This window comes from Heloderma suspectum, chromosome 4, assembly GCF_057233095.1.
Source record: "Heloderma suspectum isolate Gila_16-S chromosome 4, 16-S_ref, whole genome shotgun sequence".
NCBI classification, from domain to species: Eukaryota; Metazoa; Chordata; class Lepidosauria; order Squamata; family Helodermatidae; genus Heloderma; species Heloderma suspectum.
The window spans coordinates 266,322,248-266,337,357 of record NC_139461.1 but is presented as its reverse complement, the minus strand read 5'-3'; the positions used below and the strand labels follow the sequence as shown (position 1 = coordinate 266,337,357).

The 15,110-nt window shown below is 40.6% G+C and overlaps 2 protein-coding genes across 4 annotated transcripts in view; both read right to left on the bottom strand.

Moving 5' to 3' along the window:
* Positions 1–7,828, bottom strand: part of LZTR1 (leucine zipper like post translational regulator 1) — a 52,797-nt gene extending 44,969 nt beyond the window's left edge. Inside the window, exons 1-5 of the mRNA XM_084853699.1 lie at positions 7,527–7,828; positions 7,343–7,405; positions 4,733–4,789; positions 2,388–2,467; positions 980–1,088 (exon numbers count right to left, since the gene is read on the bottom strand). Of these exons, the coding sequence (XP_084709825.1) occupies positions 980–1,088; positions 2,388–2,467; positions 4,733–4,789; positions 7,343–7,405; positions 7,527–7,708 (491 nt within the window). The 5' untranslated portion in view covers positions 7,709–7,828. The remainder of the gene's footprint in view (positions 1–979; positions 1,089–2,387; positions 2,468–4,732; positions 4,790–7,342; positions 7,406–7,526) is intronic.
* Positions 7,829–9,818: 1,990 nt separating this feature from the next.
* IPO9 (importin 9) overlaps positions 9,819–15,110 on the bottom strand; it is a 50,738-nt gene continuing 45,446 nt past the window's right edge. For all 3 annotated transcript variants that reach the window (XM_084853740.1, XM_084853741.1, XM_084853739.1), the window contains one exon: positions 9,819–14,229. In XM_084853740.1, the coding sequence (XP_084709866.1) occupies positions 14,119–14,229 (111 nt within the window). In that variant the 3' untranslated portion in view covers positions 9,819–14,118. The remainder of the gene's footprint in view (positions 14,230–15,110) is intronic.

Genomic DNA, 15,110 nt, shown 5'->3' with positions numbered 1-15,110 from the left:
ACTTGAGGTTCTTAGTTACAATATGCATTTGAAATATTTGCTTATTTCATTCAAAGGACAAGAGCAAACTCCAGTATATATAATTCTGAACAACCTAAGTGGAATAGGTGAAAATATATTTTCTTTTTGTAATTAAGATTGAATGATGATTCTCTCTTATGATAATATAACATGAGGCTATGAAGCTGAAAAGTAAAAGAGTGTTTAATATATATTTTTACATAATGTATGAATTTTTATAGTATTCCATATTTCTCTTAATTATACATGTGGAAGTAGCCACTAAGGACAGCACATGTCACTCTAAACCATGGTTTAGCACTACAAGGATGAGCCTGTGCGAGTCTTGGCTTTGCATACTTGCCCCTTCTCCTCCAGCACAGCTGCAGGGAAGAGTTCAGAAGCTGTCACTTCCATTTTTGACTAACTGCAGGTTAGCGCCGCATCTATGGTTAGTCTTAACTATGGTTTACTAAAACAAGCCAACTTCAAACAGTGGTTTATGAAGACGGCTTGTTTTAGTACACCCCAGTTAAGATTAACTACAGTTTAGGGTTTAGTTGTAATGCTAAACTATGATTAATTAAAAAAGGAAGCTTCTGATCTCCTTGTGGCCATGCCGGAGGAGAAGGGGGAAGCACGTGTGCTTTCCTCTTTTTCTTGTAACATTCAGCCACAGTTTAGCATTATGTGCAAATGCAGCCCAGCCACTGCTTTTTTTTAAAGCATAAACATTGAGAGAAGTGTTGTGCCAGTTTACTGAGCTTAAAAGTACACAAATTCCTGTTGCCTATCACTGCAATTATTTTAAAAAGCCAGTGCAGTTGTTTTAAGAAGCCAAGAACAGGAAATGGCAAAAGATTTTTCTAGAAACCACCTTGTACTCTTTGTAATCATATTCACAGATAGTATCAGGATAACTATTGCCATGTGAAACCATCTTTTAAAAAAGGGTTTATGCTAATACATGGGCTCTTACCTTCCTTCAATCTTCCACTCAGTCCACTGGCCTGTTGCAAGCTTATATTCAAAAAGATCATTTTTATTCTTCAAGTTGGAGTTGGAATAAATATCTCCAGTATAGCCACCTAGATAACAATGTTAATACAGTAAAATGAATATGTGGCACAATTTCAAAGTGAAAATATAATTTTCTTATACATAACAATAAAGTATGGTTAAATAAGGCAAGCCAACTGGGTGCAGACTGCTGTATAGCTGTTAATAGAGAACATAGCTCAAAGATATGCAGGCTGAGCATGAGGTGAGGGGCTGACACGAGACTGGAGGAAGTTGAATAATAATATAGCCTGCAGTAGCTGCTGAAGATTGCTGTTTCACCACTGTGAGATGCAACAGGTAAAGGAAGTGCCGATCAAGCTCCAGGCTATGTCATACAACTGAGATTTCTAGCTGAATTAAAAGAAAAAAAATCAGCCACCTACCATGTTTACCTAGTTAAACATTTAGCTGGTGCTTCTTTTTCTTAAACCAATCACTTTTGTTCTACTGAAACACTGCTTTAGGGTGGTAGCTTCATGACTGTCACAGAGTCCTGCTAAAACAGTCTTTTGGAAGCTGGTGCCCTCCAGACTTTTGGACTACAAGTCCCAGAATTCCTGAACACTGGCCATGCTGGCTGTGGCTGATGGGAGTTGAAACATATGGAGGGCATCAGGCTGAGCTAAACACTACTCTGCAAAACTGGCTGAGGAGGGAAGTGGATTCATTACTGTCAGAAGGGCCAGTCAATCAGCACATTGCAGAGCCTGTTTTTATTGAAAATAGGAAGAATGCGTTTCTCCTGATCTTGATCCTCTGAGGAAGGCTCTGTATCTGACTAAAGAGTGATGGCTGCAAATCCACACCAAGCTTACAACCCAATCTATGTACATCTGGATGCCCTAAATTTGTACACCTATCTGAATTAATTCAGTGCCTCAAACAACTCTGATACCTATATAAGTGGAATATAATATAGATAGTTTTCTTCCACTGGCTCTTTTTTTCCTCCCTTCCTTCCTTCCTTCCTTCCTTCCTTCCTTCCGTCCTTTCTTTCTTTACTACAAATCAATGTTTGTATCTCTTCTTTACTCAAGTTGTCACAATTGTCAGTTATTTGCTTTAGGGCACAATCCTATGCATATTTAGACTATATTTAGTCCTACAACTCCCAGCATTCCCCAGCCAGCATTCTGTCTAAACATGCATAGGATTGCACCCTTAGTCATGATGACACAAGCACTTTATGAATGCAATTATTGATTCTTGTACTGGTATTAGGCAATTTTGTTGTGGATCTCTTACACAAATCTGGAAAGACTTCAAATATATTTTTACTTGGACAAATTGCTAATTGAAAATGAAATAGCCTTCTGATAACTTACCAAATACAAACATGCTACTTCCATAAACTACAGCTGAATGGTGATATCTGGGTGCTGGTGGGGTCCCTGTAGTAAAAGCCCTGTGCAATACAACACAAAGAAATAGACAAAAGCAACAGCTCTCATTATTATGGTATTATTTTATTTGTAAGGACATTTAGGGCACAACCCTATGCAGATAGGTGGCTGCCTCTGAACTCAGAGGCGACTGCCTATCCAATGCAGGGCAGAAGAAGCATGGAGGGGATCATGCCCTTCGCACTTCTCCTGCCCTGCATTTTCAGCTATACAGCCGATATCGGCTGTCCAGCCACTGGAGGGAGGAGCGGGGGAGGAGGCTGCATTTCCGCCCTCCCCACCCCAGAACACCCCGTTTTGGCCGCTCCACACTCTTCTTGAGAGTGCGGAGTACGGGGCTGTTCCACGCGGCTTGCAATGAAAGGCGGAAGGTCGGTTCTCTGGGAACTGACCTCACAGTGCGGGCTCTGAGGTCAGTTCCCGGAAAACCAGATACCCTATGGCCATCTAGCCACTCACTAGCGGCCACAGGATTGCTCCCTCCAATATTGATATATTGGTATTTTTTAAAATTGTAATTTCTGTTACACCAGGAGTGGGCAGATCAGGATCTATTCATAGATCTCTAGGTGATCTGATGTACCACAGAAAAAGGTTTCTTTGGTGGTCCTAAACCAGCTTCTGAAAAAAATGGGGAGGGGAGACCGCGAATGGATTTTTGTGTGGAAGGACTGAGAGTTTAGTTTTGGTCAATGATGTGGGTTTTCCAGAAAATGTTGAATTGGACAATTTTCTGGTGCAAATTTGGCTAATTTACATATTTACATAGGGTCAACTGCATTGGAATGTTTTCAGCTTGCATCAGAAAATCACTAATTTAGCATCGTTACTAAATACAAGTAAAATAAACAAAGCTAAAAAAGTACCCCATATTGATTTTTTGTCTCAAAACACAAATATTTGGCATGAAATATTTGAGGAAAATATTAAAGCACACTTAGGGAGCAATCCTATGGATATCAGAAAACAGGATATCTTGTTTTCTGGGAACCGACCTCCGCCCACTTTCACGCTGCCTCTGAGGCAGTGTGGAACAGCCCCATCCTCTGCACTTGCAAGAGGAGTGCAGAGCAGACGAAAAGGGGTGTGTCTGGGGGTGTTCCGGGGTGGGTGGAAATGCCTATAAGACACATCCAATGTGTTATACAGCAGCCTCCTCTCCTGCTTGGCCCTCCTGTGGCTAGACGGCGGGATATAAATGCAATAATAAATAAAATAAAATAAAATAAAATAGCCGAAAATGCAAGGCAGGAGGTCCGTGGAGGGAACAATCCCCTCCATGCTTCTCCTTCCCTGCATTGGATAGGTGTTTGCCTCTGAGTTTGGAGGTGGCCGCCTATCTGGATAGGATTGCGCCGTAAGGGTTGTAGGAGCTGGAGGACTTTTTGCTGTCTAAACATGCATAGGATTGCACCCATAATGTGATTAAAATGTTGTATTATGTAGACATTTTTCTTTGCATACTTGTAAAATTTAAAGACAATAGCATGTACTTCCCTTGCGTTGTTTAAATGCAAGAAAGAAACAACGGTACTAAAAACCACTGACACAATAATTCAGCTTTCCTTAACATGGGGCCCTCCAGATATATTGGACTACAACTTCCAGCATCCATCAATCAGCATGGCTAGCTGGGGATGCTGGGAGCTGTAGTCAGCACATTTGGAGGGCACCAGGTTGAGTCCATCCTGTTTTTTTGAATCTGGCTTCAGCTGAACTATGGGAATCTACTAAAAAACAAAGTAGATCCCACAAGCCTGAAGTCTGTTCACCCCTGTGTTACACTATTGTCTCTGATCTAGTTGACTTAGTAGTCAGTTAAGCACTAGTCCTGGTGCATGTAATTTATGAACATTTGGGGCATTTTGTTAGAACACGTTTTGCTATATCAGACCTGCAAAAAATATCCATGTTAGTGCACTTTGTGTTACTGTCATAAAAAACTCAATCTTAAACATATTTACTGGGAAGCAAATATTGCTTTCAACAGAATTCCCAAGTAAATGTGTTTAGGATTATGATGAACAGAGGGCCTTGGTGTCAAACAAAAAAAGGCAAAATTGCCTTTCTTCCCCCAACCAAGTTATTCAACTTAATTTGACTACAAATCCATGATAGACAGATATGAAGTATATAGCAGTCATGAATAAATGCAGCATGCTAACAGTATCTCATTTTGACAGCTACTTCGAAGTCCTAATCCATTAGGCTTTGGGAGTAGATAACTTAAATAATGTATGAAATATTCACTAGAAATATAGCTGTACCTGCACCAAGAGCAGTCCTTCACATCAAATCTCAACAGGTCATTCAGCATGGTTTTTCTTCAGAGTAAGGGAAAGAATACATAAAGTTATATTCAGATACTATGAAATGTTTATTATGAAGAAGCTTAACAGGACTAACAGTTTAACCAACCAAGGTCTACACAATATTTTGCTTCTGGTCTATAACTATGGTAGGTGGTAGATAGTACAAAAGAGATCTTTTGCACCCAAAATGAAAGACGGCAAAAAAACTTATTTGCGTTAACTATAGCACTTGTATATATTATTTCAACTTTACCAACTATTACATCAATTTGTAATGAATTATACCTTTACCTTTTATTGAAGCTATGCTAGTTGCACCTATCCACATAATTTGTATTTCTTTATTGTTTACTAATTTGCCACACATACATAAGGCTTTGTCTTTTTAGTAAATTGCCCTTGAAAATGATACAGCACAAATTCAGTAAAGACTGCACATGTTTGCCAGTAACACTAGCACTTACATCTTTGAATTGTATCAAGGTCTGATGACTCACTATTGCTTTTTAGCATCACTTTCTTCCAACATTTCCTCTTACAGAGGAAACTTACAGAGTTTTGGGAAAGGGGGAAGAGTTCTTCTGTTGCAAACCAGATTTTCTAGTTATTTTTGAAGCTTTAGCCATCTCTTATTTAAGTGGCAATACAGACACATGCACATAGGAGACAGAAATCCCAGACTTTATGGTTGCAGTGATGTACCAGCATTCATCCCCAACAATTTCAAAGTAAATGCAAGTATAGAATGTCATGCTCTTTCAAACTCAGGTCTTGTTGTGAAACACAAGTTTTTTTGGAGTATTTAATTAAAAATTGCCTTACCAACACTTAAGAACAGAAAGGTATTACTGGTCTGTGGGGAGGGGATGACATGGGAATGAGGGGGTACTTCTGCTTTGGTGTCCTATTATGGTTTAGAGACTGTGGGGAAGAGGATTCTGACTCTTTCACCAAGGAGGTTTTTTTTTATAGTGTATAACACATGCACACAATACTTGGCTCCTTTACAATAATCTTCCCCTTCTATTTCACCCTCTCATCCTGTAGTAATGGCGGGATAGGGAGGTGGACGGGAAAAGGGGGGAAGCTCACAATGAGGAATGGACATAAATGTGCGGTTTTTGAGAGATAAATAGGTAGAAACCAAGCCCCCCCCCCCCCCTCCACAAAGTAAACTGAAACTGAGCGGTTTGAAATTTGGGATGTTTCATCATTTCTCTCATTTTCAGTTCCTGCCCCCAATTTTTCAGAAGTTGGGGGAGGTTTAATAAGCTTCTGCCCTCTGTCTGATTGTCCTATTGGGCTCTCTCTTCAAATTATGGTTTCTCTGTTATTGGCACAGACCTCCAATGCAGGCCATTGACTCAGCAATGTAGAGGCTAGACTGCATTTCAGGACAGGAAACCAAGTTTCAAATGCCAAGTCAAAGCCTAGGTTCATACTTTATGCAGCACAGTAAGCACCACCATTTCTACAGTGAAAAATATTCAGCATAATATTATGCACGTTTACTTAACAGTAAATCCCACTGTATTCAGTGGGGCTTACTCACTGATAAGTTTGTTCAATGCTCAGGATTTTAGTGTGCAGTGGAGATATATACCCAGGAGCTCCAACTTCTGCTGCCACACTCCAATATGTTTACAAAAAACTCATCTCAAGGGGCTTCCAGACAGAGGGCTCCTAGAACTACCATTGAGAAGGCATTGTGCACCTATTTTCTCTTTTTTCTCCTTAAGAGATTTTCCATAGTAAGAAAAAGATGGAAGAAGAGATAGGAAAACATGGGAGGGTTACAAGCAAAAGACAATGTTGTCTAGATTCAAATTCTTTCAGTGAGGCAGGGGCAATGGCACAATAAAAGCCTCACCTGGAAGCACCCTCTATTTTATACATAGGCCAGATTATAAACCTTACCTTCTCTTGCAAGCCTCACCATAAGCCTTACCTTCTCTGGCTGACTTGCATCTGGTGGAGTGGGGAGAGTGAAAGTGAAGGGGAAGAGAAGAGGCACAACAGCCAAAGTGTGTGTTTCTCTGTGTACGTGGGGTGGGTGGGATGGGGGTGCATTTTGCCTCCTACAGCTGCATCTTTAGGAGCCAGCCAGCAGCAACTTTCCCAGGGCAGAGCGAGAGCCGAGAGACAGACAGAGAGAAGACGCGCAAGAGTGTAAGACACTTTGCAAAAACCTTTTTCTTCGGTGTGTGGGATAAGCATAACACACAGAGAAACATGGGCCCAAAGAAGTACCATGACGAAGGTTCTGGTTTATTTTATTTATTTATTAGATCTATTAGCCGCTAGGTATTTATTGTGCAGTGTTTCTGTCAGCACGGGTCACCCATAGAGAAGAAGAGAAGGGAGGTGTGTGTGTCTGCAAGAGAGGGAGAATGTTTTACATGGATGAACGGTGTGTGTGTGTATGTGGATAATGGATGGGTGGTGGGTGTGCACGCAAGCAAGAAACGTGAGTGTGTGTGGAGGGGGTGTGGGGGTCATTTCCTGCTCTGCCTTGGGCAGCAAGACGTCTTGGGCCGGCCCTGAGAGCAGCACCGGGGGACTCACCCATTATCTCCGCCAAACACGTAAATAGCATCTCGATAGGCGACCACGGTGTGTTTGCTGCGGCTATGAGGACGAGAAAGAGAAAGCGGCGTTATTATTTCTATGCCGCCGCCCCCCTCCCACAACCCTCCCGCCAGCCCCATTCGGCTCCCCAACCTCTGCAATTCCAACCGAGTCTCCTCACCGGGCTCCGACGAACTCATCGCAGGGCGGGAGGCGGCGCCACCGGTGCACCGTCTCGAAAGGCCCGAAATTCAAAGTCAGGTACTCGACGCTATCCGAGCAACTATGGTCGAAATCCACGCTGGGCGCCACCTTAGAGCGTTCGCCCGAATCCGCCGCCGCCGCCGCCGCCGCCGCCGCCATAGCCCGGGCTTGAGCTGAGGAGAAGGAAAAAATGCCAGTAGCCACCAGGACCAAACGCCAACTACAACTCCCAGCATTCCCTCGCGCCTCCGACGAAATAATGCTACTAGGCGAGCGTCTTGCTATGAGATCAGACTACAACTCCCAGCATGCCACGCACATCCTGAGGGCGGTTCTCCGGTGTGACAACACACCGTAAGACGAAACGAAGGATGGCAGGAAGTTGCTTAGCTCAGCTTCCCCAATCTGGTGCTCTCAGATGTGTTGGGCTACACCTCCCAGGATTCTGTCGGACACATCTGGAGGCCACCAGTTAGAGAAGGCTGGCTTGGCTGGTGGTCGCAGAGTTGCCGTTGTCTCTTCGCAAGCCACCTGTTATTTCAGAGATGCCCCAAAGACTAGACAATGAGAGCAGCAGCTCAACAAAAGCACAAGATGGTTAACTGGGAACACACATTAGCGGTCCTCTTGGGTCAGCCTTGTGGCCTTTCCAGACCACCACGCTGGACCAGACCTTGCCTTATAGTGGCATATACTTACTTATAATGGCATAAAGGTAAATAAGAAGCACTTCCGCGAAAATATAAGCCAAACAAAAGAATTAAGCATTTAAGGGCTACTACACGCTAAGTTAAGTATATAGCATGCAGATGAGACTTTTTTCTTTTTTTTTTTACTTCCAAGGACTATAAGGAAGGCTGAGCACTGAAGAATTGATGCGTTTGAACTGTGGTGCTGGAGAAGACTCTTACGAGTCCCCTGGACTGCGAGGAGGTCAAATCAGTCCATCCTAAAGGAAATCAACCCTGAGTGCTCATTGGAAGGACAGATACTGAAGCTGAAGCTCAAATATTTTGGCCACCTAATGCGAAGAGAAAAGTCACTGGAAAAGACCCTGATGCTGGGAAAGACTGAAGGCAAAAGGAGAAGGGGATGGCAGAGGATGAGATGGCTAGATAGCATCACCAATGCAATGAATATGGACTTGAGCACGCTCCGGGAGAGAGCGCAGGACAGGAAGGCCTGGCGTGCTATGGTCCATGGGGTCACGAAGAGTCGGACATGACTGAACGACGGAACAACAAGCACGTGTAGTCCCAATCTGGTTTAACCTTTATCCAGCTGCTTCCCCCCACCCCATCTCTCGTCTCCTGAGCAAAGGCTAAACATTAAAACTCCATTGACACTAACGAAGGATCCCTCCCTTTTTAGCACCCCCATCCCCCAGGGGAGGCTGCTGACTGGGAGGGGTTAGCCGCACGTGGTAGTCCCAGTCCAGATCAGGGCCCATACTCTTATTTAGAAAAGAGAGGCTCAGCTGCACCCTATGCACTTAACGTAGCATATAGTTTAATGTAGCCAAACGGCATTAGTTCCTTTGTTCTATTTGCCCCAAGGAACAGTGTGCTTTCCAAAATTTTACCAGAGATGCCAAATCCATATCCAATATGTAAACGAGTATGTGAATTGAACCTAGGACTCCAGCCAATGCTCTACTTGTCTTATTGTGCTTGCCCACATCCAGAAAAGGGGTGACAGGAATAGGAGAGCTCTAGCAAAGGGATTGGATCCAGACTTAGTCATACTTCGATTAAGTCCCACTGATTAAAATGGGTGCATTATAAGTATAACAAGGCTGGATCCAACCAAGGGTATTCAATCAAGTTCTTATGAGAACAGTGATAAGATAGGTGGATAGCATGCTACTTGTGAACTGTACACTGCGTAGCCTTGCCACATGGCAGAGTGCACAGAACCCATGTATGCACCTAATTAAGTATATAATATGTGGACTGGTTATTAAGAACACCAGGAAAAATATAGGATGGGGCAAAATCTTGACAATACTCCCAGTACATTCAAGACTTTAGAATTTCGAGTCAAGGCAAGCTCAAGATTTGCAAGAACTTCTCCAAATAATGTCCAGCCTGATGCCCTGAAAAGCTTACACACAAGACATGAACATAGCAATTTTGTTTTTACTGAATAAAATACCTGTATTTTATTTTTAGGTATTAGTGCTGAGCTACTTCTTCTGTTTCTAATCATTTTAAACATTATCCAAGTAGTGGCTATCGAATCATCTTATAGCAATGAACTCCTTAATTATGCATTTATCCTTTATTGAGAATTCTTCCACAATTTGGATTGTATTAGAAGTATTCCTACAAAGGCTCCATTTCCCCATAGCATCCCAGGGACCAAGGTTGCAGTCCTATATATTCGCTTAGGGGTAAGCCCCATTCAACTCAAAATGACTTACTTTTGAATAAATATGCATAGAAATCTACCATAGATTGTTTAAACTACCAGATTGACAGACTGATGATACACACATACACTAGATAGTAAAGCAAGTTAACTAAATGATAACCCTTGTAATACAAAAGGTATCCATGATAAGCCCTCAACTGACCAAGCCAATCATATGCAATCTTCTGAATGAAGCAGCAGTGGATGTAAATGTGCACAGAATGACCTTTGCATGTAGAATAAGCAGACTGTACATTTAAGAGTTTATTAAGTTTTATATACACTTAAAACAAACAATATTTATAGATAGCTATAGTTGATTCTAGAATTGCATTTGATCTGATCTAATCTGTTTCATTTATATGAAGCTGTGACAGATCTTAGCAAGATAAATCCATTTAAAAATTAGGAAAGTTGCTTGCATTTTTCGTCATCAAGGTATGGCATAGGTGTAGAAGTATCAGGCATTCAGTTTAACTAGCAATAAAAATGTGAAGTACTCTAAATCCATTATCTAGTGTTCAAAGATTCTCATATTAATAATCTTAAACTATAAAACAGGATAGCAAATGTATAAAGGGCAAAAGCTATTTCTAGTACCCTAAACAATCATTTAATATGCCATCCTGAGCTATTAACTCCTGAGCGTGCACTTTAGCTTGATGTACTTCAAACACAGATAAGTTATGATTTTTACAGTTCCTTTATGTAAAACACACGTCACATTTTATGGACATACCTTAGAAATCCTAGAGTGAGGAAACAGATGGGGAAACCATTTAAGTGGAAAAGGTTTAATACTTGCTCTTTACAACTGGCTGTATCACAGGTTATGTTTTTTCTAACTGGCATTCTTTTCAAGTTCCCTAGTTTGAGCAAAAGAAGGCTTAAGGTATTCACGTTAACAGTTCACCCAAATATTTTTGGCAAGACGAGAGAAAAAAATTATGTTTAAATTGCAACATGTCATAGTTCAGTAGGACAGCGTCCTTTTCAAAAAGATAGTTGTCCATAGGTTGTATATAACAGAAGTCCCATTCATTTCAATGGGTCTACTCTAAGTTGGTCTAACATTGGATACAACCGAATAATTTCCATAAAATATTCAAAGTTTGGCTTCATTTTAAAAATGCTTTATAAACTATACCAAGTCTTATTCTTGGCTACATCCAACCTAGTTACATGGAATGTAGTTAACAGGGATAACAGGTAGGAACAATGTATGGAAATAGGATTTTCAGTAAATAGGATGGGTACCTTCACAAGAATATGTTGGATATAAATAACTTTTGAGTACAAATTATTCAGTCTAATCTATAGGCGCCTAAAGGTGCTAAATTTGTAAGGTGTTTGAAACATTGGATTTTATGCCACCCATTAGAGGGGGTAACTCATCTAGTTTGGTCCAGTGCCATCTCTTTAGCTTCACTGCCCAATGAAATAATACGCAAAAAGATACACATGTGGCTAACTGCTATTTTGAGGCCTCTGCAAGTTGAACAGTCCTGGCACTTTGAGGAATTCTTGCTTTAAAAATTCTTCATGCAATAAGCATTTAATAGATTGTTTTGCAATGGCAGATGGCTTAAAAATTATAATGGTATTGACTGATGGTGAAATACCATAACTCAGGCAACAAATGCTTACTGGCAAAGTAAATGAATTTGTGGGATTAAAGAGGCAATCCCAAGGCAATGATCAATTCCCAATGTTTCAACATAAGCATGTATCTATTTTTTGTAAATAAGTTTGTGAGTATCAAAGATGCAAAATCAAGTAACTACAGTAGAGGAAGGTACCCTCTGTACAGCATATCCAAACGGCCTGTAAAATATTTGTTAATCTGGCTCAAATCTGTCTACCTTCCAGATAAATTGTTGGGGCGGGGGGAGGAAATCACACATTACTCCCTCTGTTTATATTCTCTCTCTCACACACGCAGGATGCAACATTAAATTTATCCCTCATACTTTTCTATTCTTATTTTCTATGCTGTGCCAGTCCTTTCTCCTTGGTATTGTCCTATAAATATGCAGTCTAAGTTTCCAGAATTCAGGGCTGAAGCGTCTGCCACCTACTGAACTGAAAAATGACTAAAACCTTCACTTTCCTTTGTGCTATAATGACTCATGGGACTTCAGCCATTAACGTGGCTCAACCTTTTGAATTAAGTACAACAAATGCAAAGCAGTCTTCAGAACTGGCAGTAATCACCTTGCTGTATCACAAATAATGACTATGGGTAGTTTAATTCATGGTTAGTTGTGGCTGCGCAGTAGCGAGCAAGTACACTGTCTTCTGTGTGCTCATCACTTCCCTAAACAAACCCAGGAACGCCCTGTTCCTGATTTATCATTGTGTCCGAACCTGGAAATACTGGGTTGTTTAGGGGTTAAACAATCTCAACAACCCAACAAACAACCATGGGGTAACTCTGTGTTGTTTAACCCCTAAACCACGCAGAGTTTCTGGGTTCGGACACAACAATAACAACCCAAGAACAGGCTGTTCTTGGGTTGTTTAGGGAAGCGAAAGCGTCAAGCTCATGGGAACCAGCACACTTGTTCGTTCCTGCAAGATCACGAACAATCCATCATTTGTGCAAACAAGATATCTAATGATAGCTGATTCAGTTGCAACACATGTAAAATTTCTCCATTTTATTTTTGTGACTTAGTGGGTTGTGAGGCGTTTAAGTCTGCATATGTGATTTTGTAAGACACCATATAATTTATAGACATCAGTGAAACAAACTGTATAAATCACATACTCCCCCCATCCCCAACTCCTTCCAAGATAAAGGAAGAATGGAATGGTTGCCTCAGTTTGGTGAAGGACAAAGTAGGCATACCATACCCCAAAGGCACCAGTTGGATTCATCCATGCAAGCTCCATAAAATATTATTTTAATACAACTTGATTCTTAGAACATTTACTTCCACACTTTAAATAATGTGAAGCCAACATAGACAAGTTAATGTAGTATGGCACATTATGCATGAAAGAGAAGTAGCTGTCCCAATACATAGAACAAACCAAAGATGCAGATACTCCTTTCAGTTCAGACTGTGACTACTAAAGAAAGATGCAGTGCCTTGGTGGCAATTAAAGGAGATTAGTTTTTCACAAGTAACCTATAGAAGAGTGACCAAAGGATACAATTTTTCTCTCTGAGTCTTTTAAAAATAAAGATACCAATGTATGTTTAAACAATTTTATTCAATTTTCCCCAAAAGGGAGAAAAAGGCAAAGAGGTGTTGTGAGATGCATCATTGTACTTACTTGCAGATTAGCCAGTAAATGTTAATTTTACTGCCCTATAAAAATACACATACTAATTTGTGGACTACAGCTTAGCCATTTTGTATAATTCTTGTGTGTGAAGGAAGCAAAAAGCTTTTGAGAACTGTAGTCATGAAGTAAATAGTCAAGTTAAATACAATCAAGATTTCATATAAAAATGTTTGGTTGTAAAACCAAAGTCATCAGTAACCACAGGAACTGAGTTTTTATGTAGCAAGTCTGCTCAATATGGGTGCATGATAGCTTTAGTAAGGAATTATGAAAATGACAATTCAGATGGAAGCCATTTACCTCCATCTACAAATGGAGAAATAATTAACTTAATTTTATTTTTCAGGTTTAATCCAAACTCTTGTATTGTAAGTGGATTTCATTTCATTCAAGTGTCTATAAAAAGATGTCATATGGGAAGATCAAGATAATTTACCCTGTGTAACACAAGTGCGAACTGGGACAAACTTCCAGTTTCTATACACATCCAAACAAACTACAAACCACAATTTCTTTCTCATTCCATTAAGCTGTGCTGTGAAAGTCAGTGAAGTGCCTTTTCAGTGGAGGAAAGGTGGCTTTAGGGCACCTGATTTTAACGATCTCCTGGAAAGTTGATCTGAAGAATAATGTTCCCATTGTGCGAATCCAGTATGCAAAACACTATGCACATCTGCCTTTTGTTGCCTTCTCAATAATCTCTCTCTTAACCCTACATCATGATAAGATAAGGAACAGTACTTCAAAATTAAGAATCACATTTGTAATATCTGGTGAATAATGGAAGGTGTTTCATGTTTATGTCACAAAACATGAAACAGACCAGAAAAATATTGTCCAGATATGATCATAATGCTCTGGATTTATATGCCAATGTCCTGAAGAACTCTTCTTTCATTCTCATTGAGATGGTCTGAGAAGACTGCATAGCAAGGCTGCTGTGCAAACTGACACAAGAAGTCTGTAAGGTAAGCCTAAAAGGAAGACAAAAAGATTATTAATTTCACTTCCATAGGATAGTGTAAATTTACTTATACATGAAAAGATTCTACAATATGAAAAACAAAATATTAATACAATAGGCTGATCACAATGGAAGAGTTCGCACAACACAATACACCAGTCTGAAAATAAGCTATGGTGGGTTGGTTGTTTGCTCACTAAGCCATGTTACTCCCGACAGACAATCAGGCACTCTGGTTTGCCTTGGCTTGTTTCCCTCTTAGTCCTCCTGCCTGCTCCTGGCATGTATGCCATGGACCTTTGCAGCAGAAGCTCAGCAGACTACTCCACTACTCTGCTAATGAGTGCAAATAGCAGAGTTTTTTATATATATTTTTTCACCTTTGGGTGATTTGTGCAAATTTAACAGGGCAGTTTCACCTTCAGGGAGATCTGTGCATATTTAATGTTATATTTTTCACTTTCAGGAAGGTTTGCACAAATATAACTTAAAAAATATATGTTTTGGGGAGACTTGGGCAAATCCACTAAAGCACTGTAACGACTCCATTTCAGTGCAATTAAATAAAGTTAAATTTGCACAAATCTCCCTGAAGGTTATGCAATGTTAACTTTTCCCAAATTTTCCCAAGGTGAAAACAAAAAAAGATGTTGCTGTCTAGGGAGGCAACGAAGTCGAGGAGTAAATTGACTAATGTCATGTAACAAAGGATAGTGAAATTGTGAGGAGCGGCTGGCATGGTTTTTCACCACTCTCGCCATGGCTCTCTTATCGTTTTAAACAACCCACACTGAAGCAATTCTGCCAGCTTCAGACATCATGACAAGCCACCCTGAGAATGATCCACCCTAAACAACCCTACTACAAGCCATGGGTTCTCAGTTTGGCTTG